The sequence below is a fragment of the Helobdella robusta genome, assembly GCF_000326865.2.
Source record: "Helobdella robusta unplaced genomic scaffold HELROscaffold_62, whole genome shotgun sequence".
NCBI classification, from domain to species: Eukaryota; Metazoa; Annelida; class Clitellata; order Rhynchobdellida; family Glossiphoniidae; genus Helobdella; species Helobdella robusta.
This window is the reverse complement of record NW_008705346.1, coordinates 513850-538854: the sequence shown is the minus strand read 5'-3', so window position 1 is coordinate 538854 and position 25005 is coordinate 513850. Positions and strand designations below refer to the sequence as shown.

Genomic DNA, 25005 nt, shown 5'->3' with positions numbered 1-25005 from the left:
TGTTCATTGATGTCGATTTTGGCATTGACATGCAGTCAAGAAGTTTGTATCATAATTATTTCAACTATTATTTCTATTTTTTTTTTGTTAATATAATAATAAATAATTATAATTATAATTTTTTCAAAATTTTTAGTTGCCATAGTAGGTAACAACGGAGTTGGAAAGAGTACACTGTTGAAGTTGCTGCTAGGAGAGCTAGAGCCTGTAATAATTCTTATAATTTTATAACTATATTTCATATTTATAGTAATAATAATTATTATTATTATATTATTTTGGAAGTTTTTACGCTGTGTTTTTATATTTCATAGAACAAAGGAGAAAGTAGAAAGAACCACAGATTGGTGGGCGTTATATTTTTGCTCTTTCGTTCTCTTATTTATTTCGTTCATTCAATCAATCATATATTTATATATCCATTTATTCATTCATTCATTCATTCATTCATTCATTCATTCATTCATTCATTCATTCATTCATTCATTCACCATGAAATAAATTTTCCTACAGACAATTTTTCACAAAATTGTGTGATTGCATTACATTTCACAAGCATATAATTCGTTATACTGCATTACCAGTTATAATTCAGTTATAATTCATCACACCGTAATTCTTCACATTACACCATAATTCATTACATTACACCGTAATTCTTCACATTACATCATAATTCATCACATTACATCATAATTCCTCACATTACATCATAATTCATCACATTACACCATAATTCATTACATTTGACATTACCATTCATTGCAGAGAATCGGAAAATACAATCAGCATTCAGCTGACCAACTCAACGTTAATGTATCATCCGTTGAATACCTCGTGGTGCGTCCATCTTTATTAGGATTTTATTATTTAATTATATTATTTTGATAATTATTTATTATTATTAATTCATATTTTTATCATTTCTCTACTTTTCAGACGAAATATAACTTGGACTATCAGGAGTCGCGAAAAATGTTAGGCAGGTTTGGCCTACCGGGCCACACACACACCATACCCATCAGAGATCTGTCTGGCGGCCAGAAATCGCGTGTGGCATTTGCGGATTTGAACTGTAGCAAGCCCGATGTACTCGTTTTGGTCAGATGGTTTTTCAAAGTTTTTAAGATGTGTTGTTTTTGTTTTTGTTGGCGTGTGGCAGTGTTTTTGATGTCTTAATTCGTTGTTGTTGTTATTCTTTTTTTCGTTTCAAATCAGGACGAACCTACAAACAACCTTGACATTGAGTCTATAGATGCCTTAGCCGAAGCTATCAATGAGTTCACTGGAGGTAAGGAGGAAGTTGTTGTTTGTTTAGCTGTCAACTGATGATTAGACAGTTCACTAGTCAATAAATCAGTTGAGTTAATAATGCGATTAATTAGCAAAAAAACTGAATTGTCAGGTGTGGTGATAGTTAGTCACGACGAGCGTTTGATACGAGACACGAACTGTCAGTTGTGGGTGGTTGAGGATCGCAACATCGCTGAAGTCGAAGGGGACTTTGATGATTATAGGATGGAATTGTTGAAATCATTGGGAGAGGAAGTCATCATTAAGCCAAAATCAGAAGAGAAATAATTTTTTTTTAACTTATTTTGTTTTTGCGACGATTTAGATAATATTTTCGTTGTTAGCTCTGACTGTGTTGTAAATTTTTTACCCGAACGCTTAAATAAAACGTTAGTGGTTCTGCGTGTGTCAGAGCTGCAATGATAAAAACTAAAAATATTAAACCGTGTCGGTTAGAGTGGTTTAAAAAATTTCGGAGTATCGATATTACCGAAGTATGGAACATTTCGTAGCATCCCTGCGCAATTAGTTTTTAAATATCAACATGGCCGGCACGATTCGCCAGTAACGCTCTGCCTCTGATACGTTGTTAGGTTGCATCTATTTTTCAACTGGTACATTGATTTTATGATGTTCGTTTGCTAAAAGCGCTGTTGATTGGTCGGAAATTTTGTCATCGATGTAAGTTTTTTTTCTTTTCGTTCGACGAAATCATTGGCAAATTACACTTTTTTTTATTTAATTTTAAAATATTTTAAAATTTAACCAGTTGTATGACATGACAAGGTCGTTGATTCATAATCTAAAAACAAAAATTGGACAGTGTGTATCTGCCTATCTATGAAATTTCTATGACCTATGTGATGACAATCCTATTGAAAATTAATAATTGAATTGAGTTCTTTTCTAGAAATTGTAGCTTATGCCAAATTGATTCATTAACATTAACTTAACCTACCAATGACCGACAGTATAACTTTTTATTCCAACAAGGTCTACTAAATTATTTGTTGGCAACATACCTCGGAACTGTAATTCACAGAGTTTGAGGACCCTGTTTGAATCAGTTGGGAGAGTATCTGAATGTGATATTGTCAAAGATTATGCATTTGTGGTTTGTTTGTTCTCATCAACCTTTTACTACTGCTGCCACACCTTAGAAATTTTTGATTTGAATTCTTTTTATTTGAAAATTTACTCAATTACTTCTTACTTCCTTACTTGGTGTCACTGTTACATTAATTATTTGATTATTTTTATTGTAAATAAAAACTAATTTGTCAACTATTTAACTGACTTGTCTATCTATCTATGTAGTTGCAGTACCGTTTTTTACTTCATTATTTATAAATTTATATTTTTCAAGTTCTCAAAACTACTTTACCTTTTACGGTTATATCAGATGAAGCTCCATTTTTATTTAAATTTAAAGTATTTCTTTAAATATCAGATCAAACTTCATTTTTATTTAAAGTATTTCTTTAATGAATATTTATATTTTTGCAGCACTATGTCAACCCACATGATGCAGAAAGGGCATTAAAGTTTCTAGATGGAACTAATTTTCAAGGCTGTAACCTCAGGATTCAGGTTGCTGTGTTTTTTTTCTCTAATTATTCATAATTCATTTATTTATGACATTAATATTTATTGTAAATAATAATCCAACATTATTATTATCACCAAGAAATGTTTTAATTTCATCATAGATCTCTTTTGTTAACTGAACTAGTGATATTATATAATTTAATTGATTATCACTGAGTATGAAATGAATAGTGATAAACATTTATTTGCATAGGTATCCCATAGCAAGGTTCGTTCTAGGCCTGGTATGGGTGATAAGGATGTTTGCTACAGGTGTGGAAAAGAGGGTCACTGGTTTGTATACTTTTTGTATCTTTTGTATATTATGTCTGTTTTTTTTGTATCTTTTGTGTTGTTAGAAGGACACTGGTTTGTGTACTTTTTGTATATCTTTTGTACATCATGTTTGTATTTTTTGTATCTTGTGTTTTAAATTTGTTAGTTGTTTTTTGTGTGTTTGAATGTTTTGCTTGTTATTTTGTTGTATGTTTTTTCTTTTTTTGTGTGTTTGTATGTATGTGTTTTGTATAATGGTATGATGCTTAATTGTTGTTTAGTTAATCTTTGCAAGTTAACCTTTTTTATATGCTTTATGAGGTCTTATTTTGTTTATTTCTGTCTTTAACTGTGATTGTACAGTACATGTGTATCAAAAATGACATTATTCTTTGTAATGTATGTATTGTCATGTTTGTATTAAATGACTTTTCAATTCATATTCTACCAGGTCTAAAGATTGCCATTTAGAAAGGTAAGTCAAGAAATTCTCATCAAGTAGCATTTCTTATATTGAATTCTATTACCCTTGCAGTGGAGTAGCTATAATTTTATTTGTAGCATTACTCTTAACTGTAGTATTGTTATTTGTATTGGTGTTACTGAATTATGGTAGTGTAGTTGTAGTAATTGAGGTAGTGGTGGTTGTTGAAGTGGCAGTAAACTGTTGTTGAATCTATTATCAAATGATTGTGGATGACTATTTCAACAGAGAAACAAGGGGTGCAGTAGTATTGTTATTTGTATTGGTGTTACTGAATTATGGTAGTGTAGTTGTAGTAATTGAGGTAGTGGTGGTTGTTGAAGTGGCAGTAAACTGTTGTTGAATCTATTATCAAATGATTGTGGATGACTATTTCAACAGAGAAACAAGGGGTGCTTTTACAGGAAGAGATGATGATAAGAGGAGAGAGAACAATGCCAAACAACTCTCTGGTTAGGGAAATGAATGAATGAATTAGTGATTGAATTTTATGTGTGTTCTGGATGAATGAATGAATGAATGAATAAATGAATGAATGAATAGGTGAGTAGATATATTTTGTGTATTTATAAATACATAAATTATTTACCCAGGTCAAGTGTATATAGAGTCTCGCATATCAACGCAACAACCTCAGCATCAACTACAACAGCAACAAACCCAGCAACAGCAACTTTTGCTATCCCAACATCACCAGCAACAACAACAACAGCAGCAGCAACAACAACAACTTCTAACTGAACGTTTCAACCCGTACGAACGAAAACAAGAAATGCCAATCACGTTTTCGGGTTTTTCCCTGGAATTCCCGACTCAGGCTGCTTTTCAGTCATCTATCTACCAGCAACGAGAACCAATTGACAACAGAACCACCACAAATTTTAATGGTTCTACCAATCTCCTCTTCCAGAGTTCATCGAATGCTCTCTTCACAGCTGCAGCCACCAATCCAGCCTACCAAGATGCCACACAAGCTACTTTCCCAACAGCCGTCAATATACGGTCTGCTCATTTGTTTTGGCTTATTAACTTTTTATTCATTTTATTCAATATTAAATGTCAATTTTTGAATGATGAACACGTTTTTTTTTGCGAAAATCCAGCTTCTCTAATAATCAATTTTCACCTAATGAAGGTATCCAGTTGCAAGCAACAGCACATACCAAACGTCTGCCGGATTGATTGGTTTCGAATCCGCGAATCCTCTCCTTTCCAGTCTCCACAACAATAGGTTCATCACCACAGGCTCCACCAATGTCATGTTCCCCCAAGCGGCCGATGCCATTAGTAGGGCATCTGCTGAGTTTTATGCACAAAGGTGTCGGTTTGTGTGTTTTCTGTGTGTGTGTTTGTGTGTGTGTGTGTGTGTGTGTGAATGGTTGGTTAAGTTTTTGTTTTCTGACTGATCTACTAGATGAGAAGTTACGTATGGACAGTGAAATGTTTAATTAATTGTATAATCTAACAAAGATGTTGTTGTTGCTGTTGTTGTTGTTGTTGTTGTTGTTGTTGTTGTTGTTGTTGTTGTTGTTGTTGCGTATGATTACGTTGATAAACGTGTTGTTTCAATGCACACAGGACGCCTGTTTTTGGCATGGAAATCAATGGAGGGTGAGTTGTTTTTACATCTTGAAAAAATTTTCTAGCCTCAAACTCCGTCTGTTGTTTTGAAATTATATCAAAGGTATTTATCAAATCTCAAATTAGGAACTCAAATATGTAAATATGACTTCATCCATTCCTTAAATAAAATTGTTGTATTTATCCTCCAAGCAGGGTTGACATAACATCGTATCTGGACGCAAGGAGGTACTAAGGATCTCATACAATCACACACATACACATACACACAAATACACATACATACAAATACACACACACACACATGCATTCACACAAATACACGCGCATACATACTCATACGCGCGTGTATATATACAAATACACAGTACTACTTTACTGTAACCAGCGCTCCACCACCAATAGTACACACTCAACGACACGGTATTCATCTTTGTATTGTACCTGTGCGTACATGTGTACTTAATAATGTGGTATTCGTGCGGTATATATATATATATATATATATATATATACTATTTTTCATTTATATATCATTATTTTTTATCGCTGGCGTGAATCGTGTTAGTAAATTTTAGACGTGAAATTTTTTTTCGTATTATTAAGAAGTTTTAACGTAAAACCATGCATACCCATTTGCTTAGGTTTGAATATGATCGTCTAAATTCTAGTAATATTGTTTTGTGCGCCGAGTTTTATTTTATCATTTTATTTCAGTTTGTTGTTTTTGACTTATCTTATTGTCGGTGTATTGTACCACTTCTAATAAACTTCTATTTTCACTACATGCCAAGTTTTTCAATCGAAATCCTCATCTAGTGAGACGAAACTCTCTGAAGCAAATCTCAGCTAGATTTATTTTTTTCATCCCAGTACTAACTCAACCAAGTGAGTATGTAAGCGTTTGAAATCTGTATAGATATACATAGTTTCTGACAGATCATATGTGCTGTCAATAACGTATATGTATATATATACATCGTATGTAGGTAGGTATACGCTTGTTTCTCTGTGTGTGTCTGCTTGTATACGTATGTGATTGGTAAACTGATATAGCAATTATCCAGTTGATGTGTTTTGTCCTGAGTTCAACTTCACACAGGGGCAATCCTTTTTAAGAGTTAGTTCTATGTGTGCGTGTGATTGCCAGCGGACGTGCGTTGGGTGAACTTTTCAAAGGAATGTGAAAGAATGACTATATTTTTGCCCAATGTCGTTGATGATAAACTTGGGATTGGATGTTTACTTGCTGGCTTGTTTAAGGATGGACGAGTTTTTGAAATGTTATATATATAGCAGTTCTAAATATCAAATCCTCACATTTTGTGAAAAGAAGAAGAAGAAACTGCCCAAACTTTGAGCGCGTTACCTGTTGATTTGAAGAAATTCAGCGCCATAAATTGAGCTGAAGTGACTTCAAAAAGCGTCATAAAAATCATTTATTCAGCCTGCCACAGTGAAGAGTTTGAAACTGGTTCACTCGCGACAGGCGCTGTATATGCTCTGCGCTATGATATATATATATATATATATATATATATATATATATAGGTACAAGACGTTGATAGTATTTTTGTTGTTGTTGCCGCGTTGTTCTTACATGAATTTTTATTAATTTTCATCGAGGAGATTTTTACAATGGTGTTGCTGTTGTTACGAAAATATGTAAACAACTAACATCATCTCTTTTTTTTCAATTTAACTTTCGGTGTTAGCAGATAGAATGTCCTAATTTTATTACCTAAACATATATATGTATTTATGTGTATATATATGTGTGTGTGTATATATAGATACACATACCATCGATGTATCACGTTGTTGTTATTACCATTGTTGTCATTGTTATATATTTGTTTGTGTTTTAATCTGGTTATATTTTAAATAAACTAATGTTTTAAATATTTTTTTTTTCAATTGAGTTGAGTTTATCTCTTGTAGAGTTGACGGTGTTCTTATTCAGATGCTTTGGTAGTTTTTGTTTTTGTTGTTGTTGTTTACGTGAGTATTGGTCTGTATTAGTGAGTTATTTATTTTGGTGGCGTCGTTCATTTGTTTATTATATCCATTTAGGTAGTTTATTATTTATATCCTAATTGGTATCGTGTTTATCTATATTTTTTTTTAATCTTAGAAACAATTCCAGATATTTTACTGTGCTCTAAAAACCTTACAGCAAACACGTACACACACACACACACGACAAACACACACATATTTATATAACAAATGTGTGTTTTATTTTTTCGTAACTTCTAACAAAGGTGTACATCAGTTTGTGTGTGTGTTTTTTTTAAAGTAAATTCTTAATACAGTGTTTGCTGTTAGTATCAATGTTTATTTATGGACGAATTTATACTATATTTATTGGGTTTGTTATCTATTTATTTGTCTGTTTATTTGTTTGTTCGTTAATGTTTCTAAAATTTCACCCACCATTCAAAATTTTTTTTTGTCATTATTGAGTTATATATTATGTGTATTTATTTATATGTGCTACTTTTATATATATTTTTACTCCAGTTTTCTTTTCAAACTATAATGCTTCTTAAATCACTTCATTCGTTTATATTACGTTTCCAGTTTAAAATTTTTTTACACACACACACATGTATGTATATATGTATATATATATATATATATATATATATATATATATATATTATACAGAATTGTATGAATTCTACCGAATTGTTGGCATTAATCAATTTAAAGCTTGTCTTTTCAATTTTCCTTACTAGAATTTTCTGGTAATTGTTCAATTTATTGAAAATAGAATTATTATCCAAGTTCGTCATTAAAATTTAATGAAGCTGTTGTTATCCAAGAAAGGCCTTATTTCGATTTTTCACAAATCATTCTCAGTGCAGCTTTGGTTTATATAACTATATAGCTAGACTGCAGATGATTTGTGAAAAATCGAAATAATGTCCATCTTGGATAACAACAGTTTTATTAAATTTTTATGATGAATAATAATTCTATTTTCACTAAATTGAACAATTTCTAAAAAATTCTAGTAAAGAAAATTTAAAAGACAAACTTTAAATTGATTAATGCCAACAATTCGGTAGAGATCATACATTACTGTGTAAAATATGGTCTCCTCATAGCATATATGTGTATATATATATTATAGAAAATTTACATACATATATATATTTATATTTGTACACCCTATTTAACTTTCATTGGCTAACAATCAGAAAAAGAATATTGTCCAAAATCGCCATTCTGGTGTTGAAATTCTCATACGGTGTACCCTCACACTATCTTTCGAGAAATTTGTCATATAAAACAGCAACAGCTCGTCGTATTCCGACACATACGGATGATAAATTGGCCACTAGTGGTTTTGTAGTCGCAGGTCCAACAGTTTGCCGGGCAGTCTGCGTAGGCCAGGATTGATGCCGGACAGTCTACGTCAACCCGGATTGACTGTTCAACATTTTCGCAAAGAACTGAAAGCGTTTTTCTTTATCCACCAAGCTCCAGAAGCGTTTTTAAGTATTATCATAGGGCGCTATATAAATTCTAAAATGCTAAAATTAAACTTTTTTTTCATAAAATTTCTGAAAAATTATCTCCTTATCTACCTTCAACAAATGATGCTAAATTGTTATTTTTATTAATTTGGTCGAACAGTATTAAAAAAATAATGACCTCGTAGTAGTAAATATTATAATAATTATTTATTATTATGATTAATATTATTATTATGTTTATATATATATATATATAATCATGACTGGAACGATAAAATTGATAACTGATGTATAATAATTAAATAAGCTTCATTGGTTACACATCACATGTTAACACAGTACGCACGTTAATAATTACAACGCGAATATCATTTTATCGTTTTACCGTATTATTTCTATTATATATATATATATAATTTTACACTATGAAAATAAAGAAAGTTTTATTGTTGTTTTTTGTATCTCCTCGTCTCGTCGAGTTGGTATTTTATTTTAAAGTTGACTAATTGGGATAGATAATGTTTTTCAAAATAATTGAATTCCGAAAAGTTTTTTTTTTCCTGAAGAATTATTTAATTTACTATGTTTAAATTTTATTTCAGATTTAATTTATAAAATAATCAAATTAAATTTACAAATGATAGATAGAGCATATATAAACCTTTTTCACATAAATACATTAACATTCAATATGAATCTTATCGGCAGTTGAAGTTCGTTTAAGCGTGTTTATAACTCAAAAATCTTCAAAAATAAAACATTTCTAGTTAATCATTTAATTAATTATCGAATTAATTAATTTCTTTAGGTTATACCGTCGAAATTTAAATTTCTTTTTGAAACTTTTCAAAGACTTCGGTTTTTTTCTGCTTGCTGATGGGGATAGTTTCTCTCACTTCCTCCAGATAATTTAAGTCTAAAATAAACGATTTAAAACTATTTAAATTAACCCTATAAGCAATACAACATTAACCATGGTTTATTTTGTCAACGTATATCATAATTTACGCAATTCACAATGCAATGCGACATACAGTTTAGTATGGTATGTATAATTTAGAAATAAAATCTATCTTACCGATGTCTGCAACGATTGTCTTGTCAGTTTCATCTGCTTTTGTTACTATTTCACCCCTTTGAAGTTAATTATTATAGCAAAAATTAAATTATAAATTAAATTATCTATAACTCTATACTTTTTCAACAACCTATACTTCAGTTTTAAGTTTGGTCAACAAACAAACAAATAAATAAATAATATATTAACCACTTTATAAGATAAATTTAAACCAAACAAAACAAAAATTAATTAAGACAGCGTGACGGTATTATATAATGGTTAAGACGTTTGGCATGGAGGCAAATGCAAAAAGATACCAGAAAGACATGACGCATGCATCCATTTACACTAGAAAAAAAATTGTAAATTTAAGAAAAAACTGAAGTCTGACCACGGATTGACAACAATGGAGTGACCGTACGCCACGAAGGAAGCAGTGAGACATCTGGACGGGCTGACGGCAGCCACGTAGCACTGGTTATCCAGTGCTCTACCCCTTGTCAGTATCTCCCAATGGTAAGGACCCGTTGCCATGCTGAATGCCGCCGGATAGATCAGTAACTTGCAGCCTGAGAGAGTGAGAGAGAGTGAGAGTAATTGAATGAGTAAGTGATTGAATGAGAGTGATTGAGTAATTGAATGAGTGAGTCAGTGAGAGATTGAGAAAGAATAAGAAAATGATTAAAATTACCCAAAGAAATAAGTAATTTTACAAACCCGCTCTAGAGTACAGTTGGGCCATCTCTGCAAATCTTATATCGTAACAGATTCCTAAGCCAATTTTCCAGCCATCTAGGTATAATGTATAGTAGTAATAATAATAATAATAATAATAATAATAATAATAATAATAGTAAAACGAAAAAAAGTCGTCTAACATGCGCTGAATGTTGCCAGCGAGTCACCAGCTGTCAGCGTTTTGGACTCTTGAAATGAAAATTTTCCTTTGACGTCAATGTCAAATAAGTGGACCTGGAGAGGAATTTTTGTTATAATTATGAAATTATTATGAAGATTTATTATAAAAATATGAATTATTGAAATGAAATTATGAGTTTTTGTAATGAAAAAAAGAATTATGGTTATAAAGACGAATTGGCTAACTGCTCATTGACTATGACAAGTGCAAATAGGTGGCATATTTAAAACGGTTATAAAATTAACGGTTATAATAATAATAATAATAATAATAATAATAATAATCCACTTTTCTAAATGTGGAAATATGATTGCCATCAGGGTTGAAAACAGTTGTTGTGTTGAATAGCTTTCCATCATTCCCTTTCTCTGGAACTGAACCTACATCAAATTTATTTCATTTTACTGAAGTTTAATTTAATTTTTTTTTGTAATTCATGTAATATTAAACTAATAATAATAAATTAATAAATAAATAGTATTTAAATAAAACCTGCTACTAAAAAAATCTTGTTCTCTTTAGCAACAGATGAGAACATTTTAACAGATGGACCATCTACAATGGATTCTGCATATTCATTGAAGTACTCATGTCCAAATGGAGAGTTACAGCATTCCTTACAGTTGTAAAAGATAAAATTAAAAGCAAATTTCAAACTATTGAATGAAAATTTATAAAATGAAATAAAAGTGAAATCACCTTCAATGTATACCTTGTATGTCAAGTTTTTCCCTAAATTTAGGGTTAGTGTAAATGTAAAATATGCGAGTTCTATCTAATAGTCTAATAAAAAATTTTACCCAATAAGAAACATAAAAGTAGAACACAAATTGTATAAACTATCAACATTAATTTGATTCAAACTAATTGTTGAATTAAAATTAATGAAAATAGAAGGAAATGAGGCAGATGAGATAACCCACAGGTAAGGCTACAATGTTTGGCTTGTGATCTAGGCATGTTTGCTTAACCAGACTACATATTTTGTTCAAATTTGCTGCTTTGTCAGACCCAACAGTGAACTGTATCAGGGCCAAACGTAATTCTGTTTTTAGAAATAATGAAAATTCAGATCAAATGATGAAATAATAAATTCTTATCAAATGAATTACTTGTTCTAAATTAATAAGTCAGCAAATCAACATAGGTATGCTTGACAATTCAATGAAGGCTATTTAAAATGAGATAAATTATTCAATATAATTATAATTTGGAAATTCTAAAAAAGTAAGAATTTGTCAAAAGTTCTCTGTAAATGTTGGGTACTTACTTTGTGCAGCCATTGATGACTGATTGATTGATGTTTGCTAACAACAGTTAAGTTATTAAGTATATCAATCTATCTATCAATATCAATCAATGCGCGTGATATTTCAAGTCTTGTCTTCCTATTTTAACACAAAACACCTGTTGTTGAAGGATTATTTTAATAATTAACAAATTTAATGCGAGTACATAGTAAAAATAAAATAAAAATTAATAAGCTCAATCACCTCACCTTTCTCAACAAACGTGTGTCTTCGCAAAATTAGCTTCTATGTGGGCACGGGCACCGATAAACTTTTCTAGTTTCGTTTTCGACCTTGTACCGGAAAAAAAATAACTTTTTGCAGCCATAAAATTAAATTTTGTAGATTTATGCTAAAATTCAATCAAATACATAGCCATATGTTGAAATGTTCAGCCCATACATCTGAATTAGCATCTATGATTGATTCTGCTAAATAAATTTCTTAACCATCTTCCTCATTCAAACATTGCACGGCAGATAACAAATAAATGTTTATTTCGTTAACTATGTAGACGGGCGATATTAGGTTTTTTAAAAATTGCATGCTCCGGTTGTTTGGTAGTTCGGTATAAATTAGAGTTTTATTTCTCTAAATTTAATTGAAAATGGTCGTTTTTGCTTGCAGTGTTTGCGGCGATTCTTTAAAATTGAGTCAAGTGGAGAAGCATTGCCAAACAACATGCCGGAATTGTCTGATGCTGTCCTGCATTGATTGTGGGAAAGAATTTTGGTTAGTAAAGAAAAAAAACTGAAAAAATGCATTTTATTAAAAATTTAAAATAAATATAAATTTAGAATTGCCGCACTGTATTTGCATATTTGTATTCTGAAGTAAATGGGAGCTTATTTTAATTCATGATAAATGTTTATTATTAAATTTAATTGTTAAATAAATTAAAACTGAAAAGTGGACTGAGATCATAAAACTAGTAATTATATTGGCAGTAAATAAGTAAAGTGATAGTGATTTTTTATTGCTAAAAAATAATTATATGCAAATTAAATAATTAATTATATTATAATTATGATCCAGGGGCCAGGATTATGCTCAGCACAACAAATGCATAAGTGAAGAGGAGAAATATTCTGGAAAGAATTTCAAACCCCGACCAGGTGCCAAGAAGGGAGAGCAGAAACATGAGTTGTGGACCCAGGTTCATAATTAAAATTATTTTCATTACTTTCTAAAAGTCATTCAAGAGATATTATAATGTTCATGCTACCTTATCAATTTTGTTTTCAGTTTTAAACTGTTGAATTGATATGGTTTTTTTTCTAAGTAGCTTTAAGAATTTCTAATTTAAAAGATTTCATTAAAAATTAAATTATTGTACATTATTCAATTGTACTAATGTTTATTCTTTTTATTTATTTAATCTTTCATTAATTAATTAATTTATTTATTCATTTATTTATTTTTATTATGTTCATAATTATAGCAAGTGCAACAGGCTGCATTAAAATGTAAAGCTAACAAAAAACTGACCGATCTGCTAACGAAGATATCCAACTATCCTAACATTCCAAGGAAGAAGGCTAAGTTTCTGGTGAATTTTTATAACAATAACTATATAATTATAATTATAACTTGAAACAATATTTATTCATTAATATAATTATTAATAACGTTATATTACAAAATAAGTATTATTATTACAATAAATATGCAAATATTGATAAATAATTTTTTTTCTCTCATTAGAATTTCCTGAAAAATAGTCTGAGGCTGTTTGACACAAACTTGCTTGACCAAGCTTGGGATGCTATAGTATGACAGTTTAATAAAAATAATAATAAATAATTTTAATTATAAATGATAATAATAAATAATAATAATAATTAATAATAATAATGATATTTTTTGTAATTATTCCGTTTAGTTTTATGGAATCTATGAATTTTTTAACCATGCTGTATTGATGAAATTTTTCCATATACTTATTTACAAATAGCAAAAGGAGAGTGCAGATAACAACAACAAGGACAGCGATAATGGAAATAATAATTATATGGATAATAATAATAATAATAATATGGATAATAATAACAATAACGTTAATGTTGGGGCTGAAGATGAGTTGAAGGATAAAGATAAGAAAAAGAAAAAGAGGAGAAGGGAAACAGAAAACAACAACAACAACAATAATAATAATAATAAAAATAGTGATAATAAAAATAATGATAGCTCTAATGATAGCTCGAACTTGGAGCCAGAGGTTAAAAAAAGAAAAAAACATGATAAGAATAAACAACTATCTGACTCTAAAGCTGTTGAAAATGTTGAAAAAGCCAACAACAATAATAATAATGATAATAATAATAATAGCAATAATAATGATTATAATAATAATAGTGTCATCAACATAGACAATATCTCCATGATAGAGCCTGTTTTTAATCCATCTTTCAAGTGGAAAAAAGTCATCACAAAAGTTTTAAGAGAGGCACCAGGTGGAGAGCTGCACATCAAAAAACTCCGTAAAAAAGTAGTTATTGTTACTGTTATTATTATTATTATAAATTATTATTGTTATATTTTTTTATTATTTTTATAATTATTCACATTCTACAATTAGGTGTTGAAAGAATATGCTGCCCTAAATACTGGCCAAGATGTATATAAAGGGCATTTTTTTAAGAAACTCGATGAAAAGTTAGCTGGAAGTTCGCGCTTGAAACTCGATAAGGATATGGTTTCACTTTTAAATAAAATTTAATTTTGTTTTTAGTTCTGTGTTGGTTGATGATAATAAAGAGGGGCTTTAATGTGATTTATAAATCAATTTTTACCATTGTTTGAGTCGTTAATTTTTTTTCTAATAATCTTAATCTGGGGGAGGATATCCCACCTTGAGGTAAAATAAGTTCTCCTTAAACGGAACTTGGAAAGTAAAGTTTGATTGGATCTATGTGTTTTGATTAGTCAGTTGTTTGATTGATATTTGAGAAGAATTTTGTGGTTTAAACCTCATGTTGGTGAATCTAATTAATAAATTCGACTTCTTGAGATTTCTTCATTTCGTAGTATATTCCGAAAAATAAAATTACAGACGTAAGGTCTGTATAAAACTTGAGACAGACTTGGTTGATAGCAAATGTGAAACTGTTAACTTCAGAAAGGCATACCACCAATATGATATTGAACCTTTAAACAGTTATCTACTGAATGTTCAAAGGTTCAAACCATCAAGAGGGTTGATTCGTTTATATATAGACATCTATTAACTTTAAGATGATGTTTCTCGTCACCTTTATAAATGTCTTCATCTCTTTTACGTCTTAAATAGTTTAAGTCTCATACGAATGTTATAGCTTGTTCTCTTTCTCTTTCATTTTCTCTCTCTCTCTCTATCTATCTATTCATCCATCTATCTATCTTTATCTGACATTTTTGGCTATCTAACTGTAACTAAATAATTTTTGTAATATCACATAAAAACAAGCGTTTATGAATTAGTTCGTTTATTCTTCTGTATCTTTGTTTGTTACGTCATCATGAAGTCATAATGGCGGTTCTAAATTGGGTAATTAGCTAAATATTTTCAAAAATAAAAATCAATAAAGTGTATGAATGAAAGAAAAGGTTAAAAAAATGAACTTAATTAAAAAATGATGGTCAAAATTAGAAACTCCACAGTCGCATACAGTATACATTCAGAACATATACCTACATACTTTTGAATATACAAACATACAATCAAATATACAAACAAATATACAACGAAATATACACATGTTTATACAGAAAAAAAACTGTGATATACAATAATACGAATAAATTCGAAATGGATATCAAATAAAAAATATATTTATAATAAATAAATTATTTAATTAAACAATAAATAAGTTAATTAATTATCCAATTAATAATTCTGCTTAATAATAGAATTGTAAATAAAAATGGCAAATAATAAAAAAGTAGTCTTCATCACACTAATTAAATGGCATGCTTCTGGATGGTTATGTGTTACTTAATACAAGCACGTACAAAAAATATAAGTACACTATCAAACGTACAATGTAAATACACATTCATGCATACAATTTAAGTAGTACACTTGCACAAAGAGTATACAAACACGTTAATATATATATATATATATAGTACATGATTGATTTGTTCTTTGGCTAAGACTGGTTTCCCAAGAAACTTTCAAGAATCTGTGAAATTCAAAAACGAAAATTTCATTAATGGAAAATTAATTAACGGTTAATATTTTTTTGTTAAAGTCGAAGTTGTTTGTGGCACGGTGTTGTAGCGGTGAAATGCTGGATTTGCGTTGGTCGAATTCGAATGCTAAGAGATTATTTTTCACGCCGTACGCGATTTTTTTCAAGTTGAAATCTAGAAATGACGATTCTTAACATATGATTCTTTCAAAACTTGATTTGAATTAAACTAAAGAGAACTAAAATATAGTACGCATACAAATACGGACACACACACACGCATACACACACACACGCACAGACTGACCGATATGATGTTATCAAGCCCAGTGAGGTAGCCGTCTTCGTGATTTCCGCAGCACCATTCTTTACGATGGTCCATATTAGGCGTGGATTGAGTTTTGGCGAAATCGATCAACCAGACGTTCGCCTCATTCAGTTCGTCGTAAACGAATAGTAGAGAACTTCCTATAAACTGAATTTTATTAATTGGTTGGTTGATTGGTTGGTCGATTGGTTGGTTGATTGGTTGATCGATTGGTTGGTTGGTTGGTCGATTGGTTGGTTAGTTCATGATTTCATTGTAATTTAAACAGATTTATCAATAATTTTAAACAATTCATCCATCATTAATCTATTTTTAATCGCCACCTCTTACTAAACATCCAACCATTAACAACAGAACCGCACCAACACCTACAACAACGCCAACCTCATGGCTTTTAAAATACTCAGATGATTCGAGACACACTTTTATGTGCCTCAACCTACGGAGGAACTTCTCACAGATGAGTTTGTTACCTTTCATGAAGTGCTCGGTTATAAACTGCATCACTTCGTCTCGCTTTCGTGTCGTCTTTAAATTGTTGTTTGGCGACTGGCCCTGTAACTGTTTTGAAATTTTTGTAGTTATTTTATTTATTCATGCATTCTTTTTTTTATCAGTTTATTCATTTTTTCATTTGTTCGTTCGTTTGTTCAATCATTCATTCATTAATTCATTCATTATTCCACTCGCTCACTCACTCACTCATTCATTCATTCATTGACATGACATACTAACTCTAATTGCTTCAATTCTGAACCCTAAATTAGCAGTGGAACTCATCCTCTCACGGAACTGTTGACGGGATTGAAACGACATTTCAAATTAATCATGATTTTAAAAAAATTAAACATGTTAAAATAATTAAATACCTCAAAATAATTTAAATAACGACAATTTTAGAAGCCCAACTATTCTAAATATCTCCATTTAAATGATGATTAGGCTTTAAAATATTGAATTCTTATTTCTACTGTTTAACGCAATGTTAACGACAACTTGTCATACACAAACATACGCACGCACGCACACACATACATAAAAACACACGTACATACAAACACACACACACACATACAAACACACACACACACATACAAACACACATACATAACATGCACTTGACTGAATTTTCGATGTTAAAAAAAGGTGACAGCCTGCGTTTGAGTTGAAGTTGAAAAAATGTAAATCAAGATAACACTCCTAGACAAAAATTACGTAGATAAACACGCAACTAAACAAACACATACACACACACACATAAACATACAAACACCTACACACACAAACATACAAACACACACACACACACACCTGCATATATCTCAGTTTAGTGACAGCTTTCTTCCCATGTTCCTCTTCTGTTGGTTCCTTAGGACAGATCTTAATCATCTTGTCGTACAGATCAACTCGACAAGTGTCGTTCGTTACTTCAGATTCTAAGAAAGTTCTGTAAGGGTACGTGTGTGTGTGTGTGTGTGTGTGTGTGATGTGTGTGTGTACATGAGTGTGTGTGTGTGTGTGTGTGTGTGTGTGACGTGTATGAGTATGTGTTTGTGCGAATATTAAAGATGCATGCGTATTCGTGTGAAATCGTGGAATCAACGATATGACGTCATTCATTTATTTAAGACTAAAATTAGAATAAAAACTACCATCTACAAATAGCTATAAATAGCATTATTCCTCTATAAATAGTATCGTCGTCAGCCAACAAAACCCAACAAATGTTGTACCGTCAGTACAAATACCGGTATGATGGTTGTGGTGAAGACGATGGTGACGATGACGACGAAGATGATGATGATGATTAACTGATGATGATGATTAACTGATGATGATGATTAACTGATGATGATGATTAACTGATGATGATGATTAACTGATGATGATGATTAACTGATGATGATGGTTAACTGATGATGATAATGATGATCAACTGATAATGATGATCAACTGATAATGATGATCAACTGATGATGATGAGGAGGAGGAGGATGAGGATGATGATGATGATGATGTGTAAACAAGAGCAACAACCTCGACAAATCATTTTTTTTCTCATTCTTGTTATATGCGGCGAATGTTAAAAGATTTCATAAAGATAAAATTAATCTAATCTTAGATCTTTTTTATTTAAAGACGCCACGCACACAAACACACACAAACACACTCTCACACACAAACACACACACACACAACCAATATTTGGATTACAGATTTATAAGAACGTTGTTGCTATTAACATGGAAAGAATCGAATAACTGTGAGATGGAAGAGATATAGGTAGATAGATGGATAGGTAGATAGATAGATAGATAGATAGATAGATAGATAGATAGATAGATAGAGAGAGAGAGAGAGAGAGAGAGGAAGAGAAAGAAAGAGAAAGCAAAGATGCACCGATAGAAGTATCATCATCATGATGGACGCGATAGTTTATTTACTGGCTTCTTTTTTTCCTTATCTGTTTTTCAGGTGCCTCTATTTAGCACCTGTTAGGTTTACACCAAAAACAACACTATCATCATCACAACCCAACATCGGCGTCGTCGTCGTCATCATTCAAACCACCCTCTCTTAATCATTATCTCGATTATCATCATCGTTATCATCTTCATCGTCGGCATCATTTTTAGCGCAAAACTAGATTCTGATGTTGTTGTTTACTATAAATCAATTCGTGTACTAACTCAGTTTAGACAAACCCACACACACACACACACACACACACACACACACACACACACACACACACACACACGTACGTACAACACACATACACACACACATATAGAGAGAGTGATATATTGTGGTTGGTGGAGCTTGAGTATAGAAATATTATAATTTGTGTACTTCACATTTGTATGTAACAAGAAAACAAGCAAGTAAACAAGAGCAAACACATCGAACGACACGCACAACCGCACACAGACGTTTGTACGTAGGGTCTGAACCACAGACGGATATGAACGGGTATGAACGCTTATGATAGATTATTGTCTTTCAGTTTCAGACAGCATACGAACCAGGTAACACCGTAATAAAAACAAGTAGCTAACCAATAACAACAAAAACAATAACAATAACAACGACATCATCATCAACAACAACAAAAACAATAATAATAATAACAACAACTGACCTGGTACCCATTTTGATATCCATGACATTAGGATCAGTGAAATACTGCAAAAGATCTTCTAACTCGATGTATGCTGTTGTGTCATCATCATCGTCATCATCATCATTGTTATCATTGTCATCATCATCGTCGTCATCATCGTCTATTTGGTTAAATATTTTTGCAGGCAAACATATGTTTTATGATGTCTGACTCACACAGCCGATCTATAACTGGACGAGTTACTACTACTACTACTACTACTACTACTACTACGACTACTACTACTACGACGACGACGACTACTACTTCTACATTCACTACTGCTACTATTACTACTAATAAAAGTAATAATAATATTAATAATTATTATTATTATTATTAGAGTAAAAATAATTACAACACCCCTACTACACTATATATATATAAAACCAAACCAACCGTACAAAATTCGATACCAAAAAATTAAACTATACAAAAAAAACAACACAAAACATACAACGCAATATATACAAAAACATACAGAACACAAAACATACAAATACATACGAAACGTACAAAAACACAAAAAAATACAAAAACACAAAACATACAAAAACATATAACACTTACAAAAACACAAAAACACAAAACATACAAAAACATATAACACATACAAAAACACAGAAACCAATAACACATACAAAAACACAAAAACATACAAAAAAAACCATCACTTACTTTGACCATTGCGCTCGACATGATGAAAAAACTTCGGACAGATGTTACACATAGGATCGGATTGGATTTTCCTGTATGAATTGAGTTCTAGAGACTTGTCGTCACATAACTTCATAATGGTTCCACAACTGTTGCTTAGAAAACTACCTGATAGCAGCAAATTTAATAACATTTAAAAAAAATCTCCTCTGATTTATTCAAAATCAGTATTAGCCGCCCTGTCCTGTCAGTCAGAAAAATACAGTATATGCAATTTTGTAAACATGTTGCTACTTATTTATTTTTAATGACTATTACATAGTCATTCAATGATTCGTTCGTTCGTTCGTTTGTTCGTTCGTTTGTTCGTTGGTTCATTCATTCGTTCGTTTCATTCATATTCTTCTATCTATTAATAGCTATCTATTTCCAAGTTAAGTTGCTATCAAAACTTAAGTGCTAAGCCCCACGCTTCATTAAAATTGATAGGAAGCATTTAAAAAGATAAAAATAAACATACGAATAATAAAATTCTCATTATTATTATTATCAGCACAATTAAGTTTGTATTCAGCATAAATATCTCTATAAATAGATGTCTTTTTTAGGGAAACAATTACAAGCTATTAAGCCATCGCCAGCCAGTTAGTAGTAGTAGTAGTAGTAGCAGAAACAGCAGCAGCAGTAGTAGTAGTGGTAGTAGTAGTGGTAGTAGTCCATAGAACAACATGAGTAGAAATGACCAAAAAAAAACATGAAACTGACCAGTATGACCGCCAAGCTGAATCCACGGGCTATCGAGCGATTTATTATTATCATTGTTGTTGTTGTTGTTATTATTATTATTATTGTTGTTGTTGTTATTATTATTATTATTATTATTATTATTTAAAGTAAGCGCTTTCAGATCTGAGGAAACGGAGTGAGAATTTTTGTCGCAGTTGACGATTTGCTGTTTAAAATGAAAAAAAAAATATGTGAAAATTCTTTTACTATCTCTCTCTCTCTCTCTCTCTCTCTCTCTTTCTTCTCTTCTTCTCTCTTTTCTCTCTCTTTTACTCTTTCTTTTTTTCTTTCTTTCTTTCTTTCTTTCTTTCTCTTATACCCTCTCTTTTTCTCTTGAGATTATTATGCATCTATCAAAACGTATTTCATTCACAGACATACAGTAACAGACTTTTAACGATTGATTGATTCATAAAAGAAATATGATAATTACACCAGGAGTTACAGTTAATTATCATAAATTATTCAAAAACAATTAATTCCGAGTAATTAATTATAATAATTATGAATAATTAATTAGTAAATTACCAGGCTCGACGATTGACTATGTTGAAATTCTTTGGAAAAATTTTCATTACTTCTCATGAGAGAATTCTTAGAAAAAATTCTTTGTTCGTTGTTGTCATCTATGGCAAGATTGTTGTTGCTAGCGTAAGTTTGCTCTTTATTATTACTATTATTCGAGTCGTTGTTGTCGTTGCTGCTGCTGCTGTCGTCATTGTTGTTATTATTCTTGTTATTTTCTTCAAAATTGAGGTTAACCATGTTTACTGAGATTCGGTGTTCTTCTGTTTCTTTGACGCTGTTGCAGATGATTTCTGCTGTAGTAGTAGTAGTTGTAGTGTAGTTGTTTTTGTTGCTATTACTTTTGTTTTTTATGTTTTTATTGTTTTTATTGTTATTATTTTTGATGTTTTTGTTGTTGATGCTATTGAAAGTATCCGGGCCGATGGATTGAATGTTTTCGGATTTTTTTCTCCCTTTTTTGGATCCCAACACAACACAACCTGACAAAAAATTACCCATTATAGTTAACATAACACTTGGCTTAACTATGAAAAAGTTCTATATAAATCGGTTATAATTAACTAACTAATTAATTGATTAATTAATTAATAATTGTATGTTTGTCTGTGTCTGTCTATCAAGTTCGATATATCCGAGACAGTTCGTAACTTAAAATCGCTTCAACGTCGATATATCCGAATATGATAATGTTTATCATAAATTTTACTGTATCCACAATTTTTTAAAGTTAGTTAGGCACGTACAACATTTATAATTCAATATATCCGATATTTAGGAATGTTTTAACAAATTAATTTTGCTATATATACAAACAAAAGAACGATATATCCGACATCTTTAAGCCTGCCACATTTATGTACGACCAATTTGAGTGAATAAATATACTTAGTATTTTTACTTACAAAAGTTGTATTGTATTGAATTAGTATTGTATTGTATTAGTATTACATTAGTATTAGTACTGTATTAGTATTGAATGCTATTAAAATCGTGATTAATAATACTACATAATTCATAATAATTCATTGTTATTCATAATTCATTGTTATTCATAATTCATTGTTATTTATAATTCATTGTAATTTATTTCTTAGAGTCAGTCAATCATTTTCTATACACACACACACAAACACACACACACACACACACACACATATATATATATATAATAATATGTACGATATATGATATAATAGAAATATTTTATCCATTAACCGTTAAAGTTGAAATTTGTTTTTTTGAATTAAACTAAATTTAAAGTTAATTATAGATAGCTAATTACTGATATGAAATTAAATTAATGTTATTAGCAACAATTGAGTACATTAATTCTACATACATTTATTTATTATTTATTGATACATTTATTTATGAAATTAAAGTTTGAATGACTTGAGAATAAGCGGTTTATATATAATATAGATGAACGACTATTATAAAACCATATATCATGATGCTATACATACATACATACATACATACATACATACATACATACATACATACATACATACATACATACATACATACATACATACATACATACATACATACATACATACATACATACATACATACATACATACATACATACATACATACATACATACATACATACATACATACATACATACATACATACATACATACATACATACATACATACATACGTACACACACACACACATACATACATACTTACATTCATACATATATACATTCATTCACGTTATCATTTTCATCATCAGTATTGTCAGTATTGGCAGATTATTAATGTCATTAATAATAATAGTAATAGGAAGAAGAAGAAGAAGAAGAAGAAGAAGAAGTAGAAGTAGAAGAAGAAGAATTTTGTCATTGAATTTAATACAAATTTATTATAATAAGAAAAATTATTATTATTATCATTATTTACCTTTTCTTCTTCTTTATTCGCTTCTTAGTTTTGCAACTTTTTATCTAACCATCATCAGCATCGTCGTCAGCATCGTCACCATTAAACATGCATCTTTGTGATCTGTTCTGATCGTTATCTAAGTTTTCCTTTCTTCACTCATGACAACTTTATCATTAATGTCTACTCTGTCTTTTCTTCCTCATCCTTTTCTTCTTCTTCTTCTTATTATTATTATTATTATATTATTATTATTCTTGTTATTGTTTTGTCGGAGTGTTATAAACAAACAAGCAAACAAACAAACAAACAAACAAACAAACAAACAAACAAAGAGAAACAAAAAACAACCACACAAAGATATTCACTCCTCTTAATACACTATCCAGTTTCTCTCTCTTTTTCTCTTTTTCTCTCTTTTTCTCTCGCTCTTTCTCTCTATCTATTCTTTTCTTTCAAAAGTAACACATGATATTTCATTCTTTTGTATTTGTGCATTTTGCAATTCAAATCGATATACACCCAAATTAGCAACACGCTGTATGTAAAATACTCGCTTGTAAATATATAAAGTACCAGACAATGGGGTTTTCATTCATTTATTCTTTCGTTCATTCGTTTGTTTAGTCATCCATTCATTCGTTTATTCATTCGTTCATTCATTCATTCATTTGTTCATATCTGCCACAGTCAGCTATGTAGTATTTTCATTGACGCAACTACTTATGTTGTGTATTTAAATAGCAGATATAATTTTCTCTCTTTTTCTTTCACACTCTCTTTCTCTCTCTTTTTCTTGCACTCTCTCTTTCTCTCTCTTATTGTCTGTGTTGGTAGAGTTTATTTATTTGCAAAGAAAAAAGTGATGAACAACCGAACGAAAAATCGAAATGATTGAGTGAAAGAACGAGCAAATGAGTGAAAGAATGAGCAAATGAATGAATGAATGAATAAATGACTGAATGATAGATGAATGATGAATGAATGACTGAATGAATGAAAGAAACAAAATGTGTGGCTGTCTTTGTAATAAATCTTTAAAAGGCCATATATAAATATATAAATGATTGAACAGGAAAACTTAACAATTGAAGAATGAATGAATGATTGAATCAAAGATGAATAGATGAAGAAATGAAGAAATAAAATAAGAAATGCTTGATGAAGTGAATGAAAGAATGAAAAAATAAACAGACATATAAAGAAGAAATTAATCGTATAAACAGAGAACAAATGAAAGAAAGAATGAATGAATGAATGAATGAACGAGTGAAAAAAGCTAATTAATGGATGAATGAATGAGCAAATGAATGAACGAACGACCGAATGAATGCATGAATGAATGAATGAAGATTGAAGAGCCTTTGAATGGTAACTCGCGTTACAAATTCATTTCACTGACGTCACAACTTCAGTTAACTCATTAAAATTCTGTTTGTGTGTGTGTGTATGTGCGTGTGTGTGTGCGTGTGTGTGTGCGTGTATATATGCTTTTGTGGATGG

General features: G+C 30.5%; 5 protein-coding genes across 5 annotated transcripts in view; 3 read left to right on the top strand and 2 right to left on the bottom strand.

Moving 5' to 3' along the window:
- HELRODRAFT_180511 (hypothetical protein) overlaps positions 1–1581 on the top strand; it is a gene marked incomplete at both ends in the record, with an annotated part of 6511 nt that extends 4930 nt beyond the window's left edge. Inside the window, 5 exons of the mRNA XM_009029817.1 lie at positions 137–207; positions 769–840; positions 940–1101; positions 1219–1291; positions 1406–1581. Coding sequence (XP_009028065.1) covers positions 137–207; positions 769–840; positions 940–1101; positions 1219–1291; positions 1406–1581 — 554 coding nt within the window. The remainder of the gene's footprint in view (positions 1–136; positions 208–768; positions 841–939; positions 1102–1218; positions 1292–1405) is intronic.
- Positions 1582–1837: 256 nt separating this feature from the next.
- HELRODRAFT_193900 (hypothetical protein) lies at positions 1838–6050 on the top strand (the record flags this gene model as incomplete). Its single annotated transcript, XM_009029816.1, has 10 exons — positions 1838–1857; positions 2287–2407; positions 2800–2883; positions 3095–3174; positions 3608–3631; positions 4022–4092; positions 4234–4642; positions 4776–4958; positions 5219–5251; positions 5417–6050. The coding sequence occupies 10 exons, from the start codon at positions 1838–1840 to the stop codon at positions 5454–5456; spliced, it is 1065 nt and encodes a 354-aa protein (XP_009028064.1). The 3' UTR covers positions 5457–6050.
- A 1701-nt stretch (positions 6051–7751) lies between these two features.
- HELRODRAFT_186060 (hypothetical protein) lies at positions 7752–12259 on the bottom strand. Its single transcript, XM_009029815.1, has 10 exons — positions 12184–12259; positions 11956–12092; positions 11609–11730; positions 11178–11301; positions 10974–11065; positions 10645–10738; positions 10484–10558; positions 10158–10335; positions 9785–9840; positions 7752–9622 (listed from the first exon to the last, which is right to left on the bottom strand). The coding sequence occupies exons 2-10, from the start codon at positions 11966–11968 to the stop codon at positions 9531–9533; spliced, it is 846 nt and encodes a 281-aa protein (XP_009028063.1). The 5' UTR covers positions 11969–12092; positions 12184–12259; the 3' UTR covers positions 7752–9530.
- A 322-nt stretch (positions 12260–12581) lies between these two features.
- HELRODRAFT_88137 (hypothetical protein) lies at positions 12582–13750 on the top strand (the record flags this gene model as incomplete). The annotated part of the gene is made up of 4 exons (XM_009029765.1): positions 12582–12706; positions 13010–13130; positions 13416–13523; positions 13679–13750. 4 exons carry the CDS (start codon positions 12582–12584, stop codon positions 13748–13750), a joined length of 426 nt encoding a protein of 141 aa, XP_009028013.1.
- Positions 13751–16375: 2625 nt separating this feature from the next.
- HELRODRAFT_88114 (hypothetical protein) lies at positions 16376–21084 on the bottom strand (the record flags this gene model as incomplete). The annotated part of the gene is made up of 7 exons (XM_009029762.1): positions 16376–16621; positions 16859–17035; positions 17210–17266; positions 17786–17921; positions 19617–19689; positions 20316–20443; positions 21038–21084. Coding segments are annotated over 7 exons (864 nt in total), but the record flags the coding sequence as incomplete, so codon positions are not given.
- Positions 21085–25005: the final 3921 nt, after the last annotated feature.